The sequence below is a fragment of the Oenanthe melanoleuca genome, chromosome 27, assembly GCF_029582105.1.
Source record: "Oenanthe melanoleuca isolate GR-GAL-2019-014 chromosome 27, OMel1.0, whole genome shotgun sequence".
Taxonomy (NCBI): Eukaryota; Metazoa; Chordata; class Aves; order Passeriformes; family Muscicapidae; genus Oenanthe; species Oenanthe melanoleuca.
Genome location: NC_079360.1, coordinates 255,228 through 271,841, shown reverse-complemented (window position 1 = coordinate 271,841; position 16,614 = coordinate 255,228). Strand labels below are relative to the sequence as shown.

The window sequence follows — 16,614 nt, the reverse complement described above, 5'->3', positions numbered from 1 at the left end:
GAGGGGAGGACAGAGGTCTCTTGCCCAGAGATCCTGAGTGCAAAGGGGGAGGAGAGGCTGCAGCACTTCAAGGAGTTTCATGGAATCAAGGGATAGTTTGTGTAGGAAGGGACTGGAAAACCATTCAGTTCCAGCCCCTGCCACAGGTAGGGTCACTTTCCACAAACCAGGTTGCTCTAGGCTCTGTCCAATCTGGCCTTGTTTCAGAAAGATTTTTACCAAAGCTGTGGCTTGTTCAGGGTCCTCTACATGCAGCTGGCATTGAACCCACAGAAGAAGAGCCAGGATTGGTCACCAGCTGGCAGGAGGATCCCCTGGCCAAGTTTTCCTGGCTTATCTGGCTCTTTGGGGCAAAAAAAAACCCAGCCTGGGCCAGCACTACTGCAGGTGGTTTTGAACAGGGCTCACAACCAGGGAGCTCTGCAAGAGCAAACACTCCACTCAGGCATCAGCCTGCTTCCAAGCCTCCTTTGGCTTGAATTTCTGTAGGAGAAGGTCAAAAAGCATCAGAAAGCTGGGGGAGAAACATGTGTGAGGTGGCCAGCACCTTGCTCCACCTTCTGCTGTCTCCTCAGCTCTGGTATGTGGTGGCAGCACATCCCATCTCCAAACACCGCCTCCAGTGCAGGAGACAGCAGAGGAGGAAACATGGAGGTGAATAAAAAACCAGCATTTGCTTTCTTGGCCATCTGTCACAGTGTTGCAGCCTCTTCCCAAACCAGCAGGCAGCAGGAGCAGGTCCCCCGGAGCACAGCACTGTTCGGTGCACTGGGACACTGGCCTCAGCAATGGGACAGGACACAGGATGCAAGTGCCATGCACCCCAAGCCACCCTGGGCTTCAGTCACTGCTGCAGTAGCCATTAGCAGGAGTTGGACTCCATGATCCTTGTGGGTCCCTTCCAAGTCAGCTAATTCTGTGATTCTGAGATTGTTGCTGTTCCATGTCCAGCACCTACAGCTGCAGGGCTCCTCCTCTGCCTCACCAGCCCTCATGGTGGAAAGCTGGTTTGTTTGAAGTTTTCACCATGCTGTGCGTGTTGCGGGAAGGAGATGCTGAGCACTGCCAGAGGAGGATCACATGTTCCCAATTGTTCTCCTGTGATGGAATTAGCAACAGGTGAATCCTCTCTGTGAATCAGGGCAAGGAGCAGATACAGAGAGCTGAGGACAAAAAACCCTCCCTATTCAGGCAGATCAACTCCCTGATCTGCCTCACTGATGGACACAGGAGAGGGGATGGGAGAAAGAAACCCACTGCCTGCACCAGCATGGGATCATGATTCACAGAATTGTTCAGGTTGGAAAGGCCCTCTAAGACCAGTGAGTCCCACCATTAACCCAGCACTACCAGCTCCACCCCTAAACCATATTCCCAAGTGCCACATCCACATATTTTGTAAACACTTCAAGGACAGCGATTCCATCACTGCTCTGGGCAGCTTGTGCCAGGGCTGGACAGCCCTTTTGGTGAATAAATTTTCCCAGGGTTGGATATTTTACCTAATATCCGACCTAAACATCCCTGGTGCAACTTGAAGCTGTTTCCACTTGTCCTGTCCTTTGTTCCCTGAGAGCAGAGCCTGATCCCCACCTGGCTGCACCCTCCTGTCACAGGGTTGTGGAGAGCCAGAAGGACCCTCTCAGCATCCTTTTGTCCAGGTTGAGCCCCCCTCCACCCCACCTCCTCCCCAGCTCCCTCAGCCACTCCTGAAGCTCCAGACCCTTCCCCAGCTCAGTTCCCCTCCCAAAACACACTCCAGCCCCTCAATGTCTGTATTGTCACAAGGTGCCCAGAACTGAGTGCAGCATTTGCCTCAGCAGTGCCCAGTTCAGAGGGATCACTCCAGGGGATGACTGGGATTCCAGCTGGCTGAGCCCACAGTCAGTGCAAGGAATGATGCAGCTGAGCAGATCTTTGTCCTAGGGACTGTGGCACACTCAGAGCCTGGTGGGTTCTGCAGGCACAACCTGAGGTGCTGACTTTCACCCCAACACAGCACAAGGAGCTCTGTGTGTGAGCCCAGCAGCTCTGTCAGAGCTCCCTGGCCTTTGGGAGATGTTTTGCTCCAGCCCTGCTCTGGGCATTCTTTCTGCACTGCCTTCACATTTTCCTGCTCACGTCCCCGATGGCAGCATCCCTGGAGCAGACACAGCAAGGGCTGGCAGAGCTTTAACACGTTTCAGGAGGAGCATTAATAGCACAGAACTGGAGGCTGTTCTGTTGGAGGCCTTCGGTGCCTTCCATAGTCATTTCCCAAGCAATTCATTTCCTGGCTGAAATTACTCCTCAGGGAATGAGACAGGTAATCCTGTACTGTTGAGTTTATAATAACTTGCAGGAGACCTATACAAAACAATCTTTGACAAAACAGACTTAGAATTAGTTCCTCTGGGATATTTTTATGTGGAATCATTCCCTTGAAGTTGTCTGGATTCACAGGAAGATTGTCCCAGAGACAAAGGGAGCAAATTTGAATGAAAATAGGGAAAAAAAAACATGAGGTTGAGGGGAAAAGAGCATTTTGACATAAACAAAGTGACAAGGGCCAATTCTGTAATAAAAAGTTATTTCCTTGTCACAGTGCAATAAATGGGGACTAAAAGAATTGAGAAAAAGTCTGAGAAAGGGCAACACCACGTGGCAGTTGGACTACGGCAAAGCAAGCCCAGTTTTATCACAAGAATTTAATGTTTTGTCTCTTTCTGTTTATTTCCCAAGCTCCAAAATAACCCATTAGCAGGAAACCAATGCCACATCCTCCCACCATCTCTGCATTGTCATCCAAATTCAAAGTGGCAGTGAGATTTCCCAGATACAATGCAGTGAACTGAGCTACACTTAGGACTTGGCTTTGAGTAACGGAGTAACAGGTCTCATAGAAGGTGCTTTGGGCAAGGCAGTTTTGCCTTGGAGGCGGCAGATTTGTGCCAAGCTGCCTGTGCTTCCCAAAAGTACCTCATCACACCCAGAAAAGAAAGGCAAAGGAGAAGCTGCCAGAATTCAAGGGGCTTCTGCACAAAGACTGTTTGATGGTTTGGGCAAAGGAGACCAGAATGACAAAATCACAAAATCACAGACTGTGTAAGGTTGGAAGGAACCACAGGGGGTCTGCTTCAGAATATATAATATGTTTGCACACCCCTACACTGGGGGGAGAGGTGTGAGAAATGCAAGACAAGATGAAAGACAGGATGAGAGTTTAAAAGGAGCCCAGAAAAACAGATAAATACCCAGAAATGCCCCTGAATTGGCCCTGGAGCAAAGGCAGAGCTCTGTAAATCTGCCATGGTTATCAGCTCTATGAATTATGGGTGAGGAACAGTGAGCTAGGCACAGGAACAGTCCTGGGGTTTTAGTGGTTCCAATCTCAAGGAGAACTCTTCTAAAGCTTTTTCTTGGGGAACTTAAGAAATACCCTTCACAAAGTTGTAGCTTTTCCCTCCTCTTCCCCACAGCAGGCAGGAAACCTGAGGCATTTAAATTAACTGTGAATATGGCAAATTCCTAAGCAGCCAGAGGTTCCTGTTTCTTGTGCCAGTAGTGATGCCTGAGGGCTGCTTGGTGAACCAGGAAATGACCTAAGCAACATGGAAATTATATTTATTGTTAGTTTATTATGTTGGGTTTTTTTCCAGGTTCCCCAGTCTGGGTCATAGCATTGCTCCCCTTCTTGTGGGATTGCCAGGTTGGCAGCAACGGTGCAAGAAGTCCTGCTGCCACACTATTTTTGATACAAACAATCTGTGTTGTGGGTCATTCAGCCATGCTGGAGACTTCGGCTCCAGAGCAAAGTGCTTTGAAATCAGCACATCAAACACAGGATGATGGAGTGTGCAGAGCCACCTCTACCTCTGCGTATTGTGGTCAGTGCAGGGAAGTGTGTTGAAATTGCTTTGCAACCCAAGGAAAAAATCAGATGTCAGGTCTTGACTTGAAAATAAAAATATCCAGGACTCCCTGCCATGGTAGAGCTGCCTTCTTTCATTTTCCTTCCCTGTCATGCGGGAAGCACATAAAACTAGAAACAGTTTAACCACAAATTAAAAGAAATATCCCTAGTGGTGCAGCCCAGGCAGAAGGAAGTGTGGAAAAAAAGTGCCATGACCTACAGGAATACAAATGTGATCAGTGCCTCCCTTCTGCACCTTTGCCTAGCCCAGGGATCATCACATTTCTGTAAAGATTTTTCATCTCCTCATGCCTTGCTTCCCTAGGAACTTTATAAACTCAGTAATGAAATGCAGCCACCTGGCACATAGCATGCTGCCAAGAGGGAAGGGAGAAGGGAAACTTGAGCCAAGGATGCAGAGCAAGTCCAGCATTTTTCTAGGCATGATCTTGCAAACGCTGCAATGAAAAGAACATAATGATGTTTTTCCTACCATTGTAACCTCCCTGAACCATTCCTGGCCACTGGGAATTGCCATCTGTACCAGAGACCAAGTGTTTGCTGCACAAAATAGGAATGTGGGGTCTCAAAGGGACTTGCTAGAAAAATTGTGTGCACCTGGGCAAAGCAACCTATTTCCTGAAGCTCCTCAGGCAGAAAGTGCTTCACTTTGTCTAATCAACATTTATGGTGGAGACCCTTAGTTTCATTCATTTGAAAACGAGCTCCAGCAGAGCCGAAAGGCTCAGGTTGTGGCAGGGAGATCAGGGAAAATTAGGGGAAATATTAGAGACTAGGGAAAATTTCTCTATGGAAACAGTTTCCAAGCACTGGAACAGGTTACTCAAGGCAGCGGTGGAGCCACTGTGCCTGGAAGTGTTCAAAAAACATGTTGATGAGGCACTTGAGGACATGGTTTAGTGGTGCTGGTAGATGGCTGGACTTGGTGATCTTGGAGTTCTTTCCAGCCTGAACAATTCTGTTGTTGTATACTAAATCTATGGATAGCTACCAGAAATCATTCCCAAGGCTGATCTAGAATTGTCACTGCCACCTCCAACTTGCAGACTAGAGGTTTCCATCAGTCCAGGACAGGTCTGACCTTGAACCAGAGCTTCTGGAACACCCCCCAGCTGAGCAGAGTAAGCAGCACAGGAAGATGAGATGAGATGAGATGAGATGAGATGAGATGAGATGAGATGAGATGAGATGAGATGAGATGAGATGAGATAGATGAGATGAGATGAGATGAGATGAGATGAGATGAGATGAGATGAGATGAGATGAGATGAGATGAGATGAGATGAGATGAGCAGCTGGTTCAACACTGACTGCTCACAGCCAGACTTGGAGATGGGTCAGCTGCCTGCACACTGTGGTCATGATGGGGGCAAATGGAGATTAAGTCCCTTGTCCTTTCCAGCTGTGACCCTCTGGCTTGCTGCAGATGTCCCAGGATATGTCCTGTCATGCAGGACTGTTGGCATGTCCTGCTGGGGGGGTGAGATTTAGTGGCCCGTTGGCTCCCTGGTTTGGGAAAGGTGGGATGAAGCAGGATGAGCCTTGCTGTGTCCATGGGTCAATAACTTCCCTGGCTCCAGCCTGAGGGGTTTGGGGACTTTAACACCTCTCTGGAGCTGAGGAGCTGGGCCCTGCAGTGCATGGTAGAGCAGTGGGGAGCACCACTCTGCTTCCAGGCTGGTCCTCATGGCAGCTGGCAGAGCACACACCAAGCTGGATGAACGGCTGCTCTGGGAATTTATTGCAACCAATTAGTCCGATTTTCAATTATCTGAGAGAAAGAACTTATCTAATTACAGTCTAATTACATTTTGAGTGCTTCTTCATCTGTCTTGTCCTATTAAACCTGCATTTGGGGATGCAAGCAGGAGGGTCGCACTCGCAGCTGCCTGGAAACCTATAAGATGGGAACAATTGTGAGGCTTGCCAAAAAGGATGACTCTGGATTTAACTCTGCATGTGTGACAACTCAAGCCATGCCAGAGCAGAAAGCCAGCATCCAGCACCAGCCAGGCAGCTGCCATGGAAAAAGAAAAGGGCCCTGGGCTTGCTTCATGCACACCTTGTTTTCCTGGAAGATGCACAAGCACCTGAGTCCACCCTCACACCCACATGTACTAGTTTCCAAAATCAACACACACCAAGGCAATGAAAGTGTCTCTTTCATGGAGAACCAGAGTTGTTTGACTATGCAATTCCAGCCTCTTTTCCAGAATGGCCATTCTAGTTACCTGATGCCACAGGGGTAGATGTTTCTCCTTGTTTATTTTTCTTCTCCTTCTCTTGCTTATTGTCTTGCCCATCATTTCCAGTTTCCCACACTCAGTTAGGTGGAGGTGGTAACCCATGTCCTCGTAGTATTGATCCTTTCAGAAGAAGTGGAGCATCACAGGAAGACTGATCCTTTCACTCTAGTGTCACTCCAAAAACAAGAAGTAGTGGTGCTCTCTGAAGCACATGTCAGCTGCTACAGCTGATGCTGCTGAAATTCATAAAGAAGCCAGTGAGCCCACATGGAAGGAAAAGGCAGATCCAACTGGGGATTCTGGTTCTGAGTCCTCTGGTCTCACAGCTCCCTGCTAGGAGAGTAAATCCAGCTGCAGAGGTGGTGTCTTCAGAGGCTGTCACTGGGGCAGGAAATGCCCATTCCTCTGAGACTATATGTTCAGGCAGGTCATATTAATTCAAAAAGAGGATAATAATTTGATTTAATAGCTGGTCCCTGACTGCACCCCAGCAGAGAACACTGCCATGCTCATTCCCAGCTGAATGCCATGGGCTGACAAAGAGTGACAAAACTACTGCCTTCACCTTGAAGGCACCTGTGACCTACAGCCAAGATTGCCATGTAGACCCATCTCTCAGAAAAACCTTTTTGCTCTGTTGTTGATTAACCTGCCTTAAATTATTGCTATGAAAATATCCCCACTGGTGAGCTTCTGGCAGGGAAGACAGCTGCAAAGGCCTCTCTGAAGCAAGACTTGTGTTTCACTTACAACCTGAAATACATGTAGATAAGCAACATCTTTCAGATGAGAGACAGTCACTTCAGATACATGTTTATGTCTCTGAGTGTTGCCATGGCCTCCACCACTTACCAGCACGTTGACAGTGACAGTTTCAGGGATGTGCCAAACCATACTCATTGCTGGCAATGTTCTGATTTTCTCTTAACTCGAGTTTCCATAACCACATGCTCATGTAGCAAACAAGTCCAAGAAATTGTCTGTCTCTAAAACCAGAGGAGCACAAATTTGGCCAGACTGATGGGGAAATGTTTGGCAAAGTCATCTTAATGCGAGAACTACTGTGAAGCCAAAGGTGTATCCAGCAGTTGGATCAGGCAGTTTTCAAGGCTGTTGAAGTTTTGTTCTTCCTTGTCTTCACTGTTTTACAAAGACATGTTCTCCTAATTAAAATTAAACAAGGTTTCCAATCCCTCATTCATACTTAAGAACACTAAGTTGGATTCAGGAAGCCAAACAACTGCTTCAAAGGCATCTACACTTGCAAAATCTAATGAGATACTCCCTGTGCACAGACAGCAAAGCCCAGAGCAGTGTCCCTGAGTCCTCTGTGGTCTTTTACCTCTGTCATTTTGCCACTGCCCAGGGACTGTTCAGGTTCTTGGCACAGGTCTGAACTACACCAGAACCATTCTCACACATTAACAGTAGCATCAGTCAAGTTCCCATGCCCAGAAATGTTCCTGGTATTCTCCAATCTCCCTGGCACAGATGGGACTGTAAAATCCGTTTTATTCCAAGGATGGCTTTAAATGCTCACGCAATCCCAAAACAGTTCTCTTTTGGCAAAATTGCATTTATTTGGAAGTAAGCAGCTTTCTTTGCCCCAGGTTTTTGGTGGGTACCAGGTGCTCTGCACACCTGAGAGCAAGCCCAGTGCCAGGCTAGCAGCTCCAGTCAGGCTCAAGGATGGGGCCAGGACAGGCAGGGAGTCTGAGGAATTCCACACCAAAATGCCTTCAGCAGCCTCAGCAGCAAAGCAGCTGAAAGACACAGAAAGAGGGAAACATTTCCCTTTCAGACAGAGAAACTGGCAGGTAAAGTCTCCAACAAGGCAAAGCTGGCTCTGTCATTGTTTGGCCTCAGTCTCCCTTGAGTCCCTGGTTCTGATGGCATCAACCTCTCTGGCAGAGCTGATGGACTACAGAGGCTTTATCTGGAGGCTAATGGCTTTTGCACAGCTGATGCAAGAGACACAAGCTGAGGGTAGTGGATTTATGGAGCGATGTTCCTGAGTAATGGCACTGCAGATTTCAAGCCATGTGTCTGCTAAGTGAGCCCAACACATCCTGCCTCAGCTTCCTCCAGAGAAAACAGGGTCACAAAGCTGCTGCTTTAACCAGCACTGAATTAGAATTCCATATGAGCATCTGCTGGACAGACCTCATACACTTGCTGGAGGGGTTGGCTTGTGAGTGGAGGTGGAAGTGCCTTTGTGCCCACAGCTGGAAGGGCAGGAGGGAGACACTGGAAATTTCCATCTTGCTTGACAGATGCCCCTTTGGGGAACACAGCAGTCTGGAGACATTGTCAGAGCCCAGGAAATATGTGTTCTCTTCTTAGGTCTGTTATGGGGATTTAGGGGTCTGTTACCCCTTTCCAGCCCTCAAAAGACTGTCTTGTCTTGGAGAGCAGCTTTGGGACATGCATCCCTTGGGACATGGGCAAGATGTTACCTGGGAACACAGCACCCTGCTGTGGGCCCAGCTAGGATCAGGGATTGTCCATCACTGCTCCCTTGTGTGTGCACACCTGCAAAGATAAGAATGTCCTTCCTTTTAGCCAGCTGGGGACACACCTGGACCTAGGCCAGAGGTGTCGCAAGGAGCCAAGGTAGTGGCAGAGCATCATTCCAGACCCACCCATGAGAGTAGTCCACCCCCTCACCCCCTCTAGCAGTCAATTTAAACCTGCAGAGATCCACTCAAGCTATTCTTCAGGCTTTCCAGGGCAACGTGTCTGGAACAACATGCTTCCCTCCATCTATCTACAGAACAAACCCAGGACTGCCAGAAAAGAGAAAGGAAACTGCTATTTATCTAATTTGATTTCATTTTACTTCTTTTTTATTTTCTGGGCTCTCAGAAATGTGTTCAGTCTGGATTGAGGTTACAACCCATGTAATGCCTCCCTGCCTCAAAAACACCCAAACTGTTACCATAACAACCTGATTCTGTGTTTTATTATCATGGCAATTCTCAGGAATTATTAAATACTGTGTATGTTTGGTGTAGGTGCTTTGGTACATTTGGTGCCAAGCTCAGGTTGAGATCCTTCTTCCCCCCACGATCTGTCTGTCTGTCTCATCATGTTTAACTCTTCCATTCCCTTAGTCCAGGCAGCCAAGGTAGGTGAAAGAGGTGAGTATCATCTGGGACTTTGGCATTTTCCCCACCACAGGGACATCTGTATGACCAGCGTTTCCCAGGTGGGTCAAGCCACCTCTTTATTTCTGTAATTGTACAGCTAATGATTCCATAAAGCAGAGGATTTCCCTTTGCAGGCAGTTCAGCAGGGGGAGATGCTCTCACTGGCCTTTCACTACTGTCTCCCTGCTGCCTGTCTAGAAAGAAGAAATTCCAGCTGGAGCAGAATCACAGCAAGTGAAGACCAGCCCAGAGACAGGTAGCTGTGCCTGGAGGAGGATGGTGAAAGTCCAGGGCAGGTTGCTCTTGGTGGGCAGGACAACTTGACTGACTACAGAGTCATACAGTCAAAGAATCATTAAGGTTGGGAAGGACCTCCAAGACCATGTACTGCAGAAAATCATGGATGTTTTCAGAGGAGGGGTGCAGACTAGCTAGTCCAGTGACTCAGATCAGTGTAACCAGTCCCACAGGCTTGTGTTCCACTGCAGGAGGAGATTTGAGATGAGACTCAAAGGCTGGTCCTCAGTCTGCCACTGATGGGATGATCCATCTGAGCACATCCCTTCCGTCTGTGTCCCTCCAACAGCATCTCTCAGTTATTCTCGAACACCTACTGGCACCCCAGTGACACCCTGGAAATTATTGTTCTACAACCAGCAATTACAAAAAAAAATTAAAATCTAATAATAAATAACAATTTAAAAAAAAACTGCTTGAATTTTCTTTGGGGCTGGTACCCACTTGTGAGCTTACGTTAAATGAGTAAGTGTAAGATGAAAAACCACAGCTTGTGGGGAAAGGCAGCAGAAAGAGCCATTACGATCTGCTTTCCTCAACAAGCCCTTCAGTAGCAACCTCATCCACCAGCTGCAGAACTCATGCACTCTGAGGTAGGACAGCTGGGTTTTCAGGATCTGATGTCACAACTCTTCCAATGAGATCTGGGGAACATCATGGTACCCTCAATACCTTCCCTTTAGCAACCATGACTTCACCTTGAGATGGTCATTAGACTCATAATCTCTTGTCCAAGGGGTTCCTTCATGATGCCAGACTTGTTTTCCACAAACAATTCCACCTCCGTGGGGTAACCAGCCTTTTTTGGGAATCTAATGGGGTAGGGATGTGTGCAAGTGTTTTAAGTGTCTTAACCCCTGGACAAGGAAGGCAGAAACATACAGGGACACGTGCTGTGATATAGCCTGTAATGTGGATGGTGCCACCAACTGATGATCTGAGGATCCTCCTCCTGGTCCACACAATCTGGTAATGCAGACACATCCCTAATGCCAGGAAAGAGCCACAACTTTACCAGAGAATGGAGAAGCCAATGTAAAGTTGGTCTCTTGCCCCAAGGACTCGTGTGGAAATTGTTCCCTCTCCCAGCTGAGTGCTGAGCAAGCTCCACCTGCCTCAGCAGCTGCCCAGCTCTGCTTTCTCTGCTTTCATTGCTCCTCCAGCTCACATGTTACATGAGCTTTCTGTGGATGATGTTTCTCCTTCCCTCTCAAACACTCCACAGCACAAAAGGGTTGAAAACTCCCATGCCCCGTTCCTGGATGTGGCCTCTAAGGACACATGGCAGGACCCTCACCACACACACCAGCTGTCATGGCCCTGGCAGAGGTGGAGATAGCTGAGATGTGTGACCAGCTTCTTCACTCATGGTATTGCTACAGGGGAAAAGTAAATTTGATCCTTTCATTGCATTAACAGGTTTCCCTGTGCCTTGCTCTCCTTGTTAGCATTGGAAGGTTCTTTCCATCATCTGTGAGTTGTCCTTTGCATTGGGGCCACAGCTGGTGGATGGACTGGCATGAGGCACCAAATGCCAGCTGAAAGCAAGATGGGAGTTCAGTGAGTGCATCTAGGGTACCTTGTGACAGCACAGCAGCCTGGAGATGCAGACACACCTTTAGGTTTCAAACGCAAGTACAGCCCAAGTGTTTGCAGAGCTTGGGTCATTGCCCTGCTTTGGGGTTTTTTGTGTCTCACCCTCATGTCTGACCAGACTGTGCTCCTGCAATGGGGGTGGTTTGCACTCATATGCAAAGAGATCATGGAATCACAGAATCCCAGAATGGTTTGGGTTGGGGGGGATCTTAAAGCTCATTGGGCAAGGACACCTTCCACTTATCCCAGGCTGCTCCAAGCCCCATCCAGCCTGGTCTTAGACACTTCCAGGGATGGGGCAGCCACAGCTTTTCTGGACAACCTGTGCCAGTTTGCATCCAAGGCATCACTCTGAGCAGTCTGTTCCAGATCAACGGCCACAACACCTCTTGCAGCAGCAGGGACAAAAATGCCCTTTCAGGCTGCTGTTTGAGGCCACTTTACATATGGCAGCAGGGCAGCAGGCCCTCTGCACTGAGAAGGTGGCTCAGGTCTACACACTTGCAAATGCTCATAAAAACCAGAGCTGCCTGTCCAGACATTCCACTGGCACCTTGATAGGACACTTCAGAGTTTTGAATCACAAAATGCTGCCACATTGTCAGTGTGCTTCTAAGGCTGAGACAGGCAACAGGTCAGTGGGAGCAACCAGAGACAGCACTACATGGGTCCTGCTCTGCATTGTGTGGGAAGGTATTCAGCAAATAACGATTAATTACAAAAAATTCACTAATTATACTTTTCCCTCTGGGAAGAGATCTGTTCCTCTAGATTTACATACAAACAGCTCAGTTCATCAGCTCCTCCAGTGTCCAGGATTGCTTTTCCACTACAGAAGTGAACCCACCAAGAAATATTGTTGGTGCAACAAAACACAAATTATTTCTACCTCATACCCACAGCCAGAGCTGTAAATCCATCACAGAACAAAGGTCAGGAGTCTTCCTCCTTTCACATAATTCAGCTTTGACAGCTCATCAGGATCAGAGGAGATAGAGGTTTTCACTCAAAGGATGAAATCTTGCTTTGCAAGAGGGACGCAGAGCATCTTTATTTGCCTCTATTTCAGCACTGTGCAGGTATTCAATACAAGCCTGGAATACACAGTTTGATTAATTTATTTGCTAGTGGAAAGTGATACTTGCCTGTGAAAAATTATAGTGGTTTCTGCTTTAAAAAAGTACCTCTAATTACACTTCACTTCAAGGTGAGATGATTATACCTGGAACTAGGATGGAAATTCTCGAATGACACACGCATAGAAATAATAAAGACAAAACAATGTGCTGTTGAAAGAGGATTTTTTTTTTTCCTGAATGCTCACCAGTTTTCAAAAATTACAAAACCTCAAGGACTGTAACAATGTGGCACTTGGAAAAAGAGGCTGGTGTGTACAAAAACAAGCATGCTTTTGTTTTAGGGGTGGGGAGGGGTTTATATTTATCTGGGTCCTTTACTTTCTCCACCATAGTGTGAAATAAGAAAGTACCAGTTTATTTAACAGGATAGCTCAGGAAAATAAGAAAGAACATGCTTTCCTTTTTACAAAACTACCAGAAGATGCATGCTCAAGGTCCAAAACACAGCAGACTGACATTTTTTTAGCATGCAGACTTTGTTTCATGACCCACATGGTGTTTCTCTTCCCCTGTCCCTCTCAAAGATGAAGTCTGTGCCCTGCATTTTGCTCTCCCATTAGTTTGCTTTTTTGTAACGAATTATTTGCCATTTTTTTTTAGCCCTAAATCCCAGGTAGCCGTATCCAAGGTAACAGCAGTAAAGAGTCCAGATCTCCACATTATCACTGTTTCTGCAAGTTTCATGCAAAACTTAAGCTGTTTCTGCATGCAACACAATGCTGGTCATTTATTGTGCTTCACACAGCTCTGAGGTGGTTACCCCATTCATCACCAGAGTTTGTTGGCTGGGAAGAGCAGGTTTGCTTTCCCATGGACACAGACAGACTAAAAAACCCCTCCCACCTTCCCACTCCCCCCAGTTGCCCCAAACACATGGGAATATGCATCTCAACACCAGGTCCAGATAGTTCACTTGCCTACAAGAGCCCAGTGGCTTCAGTAAAGTCCCATGATTGCAGCACCCACGTCCTTGGAAGGTCTTCGGTCCTTCACCAGGAAGTTAATCATGCTCTCTGACTTGATAAGCAAGTTGCAGCCCAAAAAGAAGATGCCAAACATCACAGTCAAGGAGAGGACGCAGAGGACAGCAATCTGCACCACCCTCGTGATGAAAAGGCTCCTCTCGTCCGGTGCCAGGACCAAGGAGCCGCCATCAGTCGCCATCAGCACTGTGCTGGTCCCATTGCAGCAGGCCATAAGCATCCCCAAGCCTTGAGTCCTGTTGGGGTCAGCTGCCTGCTCCAGGAGTGTCTGGTTGAAAATGGATCCATTCATGGCCTGTGTGTGACCCCAAATCCTCTGGAAAGGTAAAAGGGAAGCTTGTTGTCCCCCTGTCTGCCCTTAACAGGCCAGGGCTCGGCAGCTCCAAGCCGCCTCCTGCCTTCCGTCTCTCAGCGCCCGGGATGGAGAGAGAACCTCCTCACGGCTGTGAGCAGGTGGGAAACCAGTCCATGCAGCCGGCGGATGGCTGGATCCCAGATCCCTCCTGGCACAGCGTTAGCACGAGCCCCCAGGCAAGCAAAAGGAGAGAGAGAGGAAAGGAGAAAGGGACTTGGGGAAGAAGACAGCAGCCAGGGATCACCCCATGCCCCCTGCCCTCCCAGCCTTCCCCTGATACAGCAGAGTGGTGCTGCCGGATCTCAGGGTTTCTCCTGCGGGAGGGAGAGCTCGTGTCTGCCGGCTGGGAGCTCCACAAATGCAAGTTACAAGCTAAAGTCTTCACTGTGCTCAAAGAAAAAACAGCAACTCCACCCCCTTCCAGCCTCCCCCCAGGCCCGCCTTCCTCCCCCCCCCCCCCCCACGTTCACCCTGCTGCCCACCCCCTCCCCATGATGCACACCCCATCTCTGCCCTGCCACGGGTGCCTGCACCCACCCCCCTGCCACCCCCGGTGGGGGCTGACCCCTAAGGCCCTGCAGAGTGATACCGAATTCATCCCTCCCTCCAGCTCTCCCACCTTCTCCCAAAAGCATCCTGCATGGTCAGTGCTGGCACATCAGCACTTGCATCCCAGACTGCTGGCAGGTCCCTGTTCCCCCGAAGGCTCCTGCAAGCCTCAGGTCAGTGCTGCTGTCACCAATCTCTGCTTGCTGCTTCATGCCACCCACTCCTTCTCCAAGCAGCGTAGCCCAATCCAGCCAGTCCACCCCCAGCTCTGCTTGGTGATGCCTGTCCTGTTCCTCCAGAGAAGAGCTGGATCCAGCCCCTCTCTCCTTCCAGTTCCTCTGGCTGGGGGCTTCTTCCTCAGGGCAAATGGTGTCCCCCTCCTCCCCTTCCCACTTGAGCTTCCTCCAGAGGGGATCTCTGCGCTGCACCCTGATCTCTGCCGTGTCCCCAGCTCTGGATCCCACAGCAGTGTTATTGCAACATTCAGGGCCAGAGCATCACAGGCCCCTCAGCCCCACCAAGGCAATCCCAGGGGAAGTTTCACCATCACTCCCCTCTCTCTGTCTGCATAAGCTCCCAAAGTAACACCACGAATCAGGATGTCCAGCTTGTCAGGCTTACTCCTGCTCCTGCTCATCCCAGGGCTGTACCCACAGGACTGCTATGTCCCAGCTTCCTGGCTTTGCCCATTGGCATTTGCCTGGAAATGTGTTTGATATCCCAGAGTAGCAGATCACTCCCTAAGAACAGTATGAGAACCTTGCCCTGGTTTATCCATGTACAAATTGCCTTGTTTCCTTTGCCCAGCCCTCAAGGGGATTTTAATAAAACAAAAATGAGGATTGATGAGTTGTAGCCAAATGCAGAAGCATGTGGCTGGCAGAGAGTATGGGCAGCTTGGTAGGGACAGTGTCATGATCTTCCTTTTGGGCAGCTGGGAACCCCTGCTCTGCTGCTGTGACTTTAGGGGCTCAGAACTGTTCAGTTCAGGGTTTACTTGTTGCATTTTCCTCCTTGTTCTGCATTCAGCATTTCTTTCCGGGTTGCTGCTCACTCTTCTACAGCAGTTGCAGCAGAAGTTATGCAGTAAGAAGGAGAAAACCCTGATGCAGAGAGCATCTGCTTGTGTTTTACCTGAGGGCCAGGAAAAATCCCAGAGGAAATCAGCATCCCCAGTGCCCCAGCCTGCATGCTCCCAGACTGAAGGAGTTTCTGCTCCCTCTGGTGGCTCCAGTTCCAGCATCTTCTCTCCCAGCACACCCCAGCATGGATTTGGGCTGCATTCATTGCTCCTGGGTCACAGCCTGTGGTGATGGATTAGCCAGGGCTCCCAAACCCTCCCCTGCTGGCTCCTGCCTTCATCCCACCAGGGAACTCAAAATCTGTAGCATCCCAGTGCCTACTATGCAGTGCCTGGAGGTGACATTGTGGAATCTTGGAATGGTTCCAGTTGGAAGGGACCACAAGTCATTCTAACCCCCATCATGGGCAAGGACATCTTCTGCTAGACCTGTCTAAACTTGCCTTGAACACTTCCAGGATGGAACATTCACATCCCAGACATGTTTTCAGGACAAGCAGCACCTTCTTGTAGTTTGCAGGGAAATTCCACCCAGACATGGTGGATTGAGTTCATTCCATCCTTGTCCTCAGGCAACACCAGCCCAGGAAGGTGAAGGCAGGTCAAATACTTAATTTTGCAACTTTTTCCTTTTCCTTTAGTATTTTTGCACAATGCTGAGAGTATCACAGCCCACACTGGGCAGGGGATTCCTGGCCACACAGAGCTGCATGTCCTTTAGGAGCAGCAGCACTTGCCAGTTCAGGCAGCCAGGAGCTGGGCAGGATGAATCCCTGATGAAGAGGGCCTGGGAGATGGATGGCAGGTTGGGTCTGGGGGAGTGCAGAGTCAAACAGGATGCCACAGTCCTCTCTAGACAGTTAAGACTAATCTTCCTTTCCATGAAACACTCAGACACAGTCACAGGATGACATAGTACAACACAGGGGGACAGGCAATTGTGTGAGCAGAAAGCCCCACATGACGGGAAAGGCCATATAGGCAGCATGTCCAGGCAGGAAAATATGGAATTTGGATGCCCTAAAACTGGCTAATGGGATCTGCAGTGACACATGGCTCCAGGATCTGAACAGGTCAAGACTGGAGCTGCCCAGAAAGAGGTTTGGGGTTTGTATTGATGTCTCAGCCAAGGTACAGCCCTTTTTGATACTGCATCAGGGTCGATTGTCCTAGTCCCCTTTGCCAAATCCTAATAACAAGACCTGAGGAGGGAATTGGATCCCAGGTGGACAGTGATCCCCACTGAGGAGGACAGCAGCATCCTCGAGGTTGGTGGGGCTATGTGGAGAAGCAAAGAGGCACTGAA

At 48.9% G+C, this 16,614-nt stretch overlaps 1 protein-coding gene across 1 annotated transcript; it reads right to left on the bottom strand.

The window, feature by feature from the left end:
- Positions 1-12,297: 12,297 nt before the first annotated feature.
- RPRML (reprimo like) lies at positions 12,298-14,481 on the bottom strand. Its single transcript, XM_056512103.1, has 2 exons — positions 14,298-14,481; positions 12,298-13,639 (listed from the first exon to the last, which is right to left on the bottom strand). Exon 2 carries the CDS (start codon positions 13,613-13,615, stop codon positions 13,277-13,279), a length of 339 nt encoding a protein of 112 aa, XP_056368078.1. The 5' UTR covers positions 13,616-13,639; positions 14,298-14,481; the 3' UTR covers positions 12,298-13,276.
- Between the last annotated feature and the right edge of the window lie 2,133 nt (positions 14,482-16,614).

What these genes read in the sequence shown, in the direction of transcription:
- RPRML (XM_056512103.1), bottom strand. Translation starts at nt 13,615, where the DNA reads ATGAATGGATCCATTTTCAACCAGACACTCCTGGAGCAGGCAGCTGAC.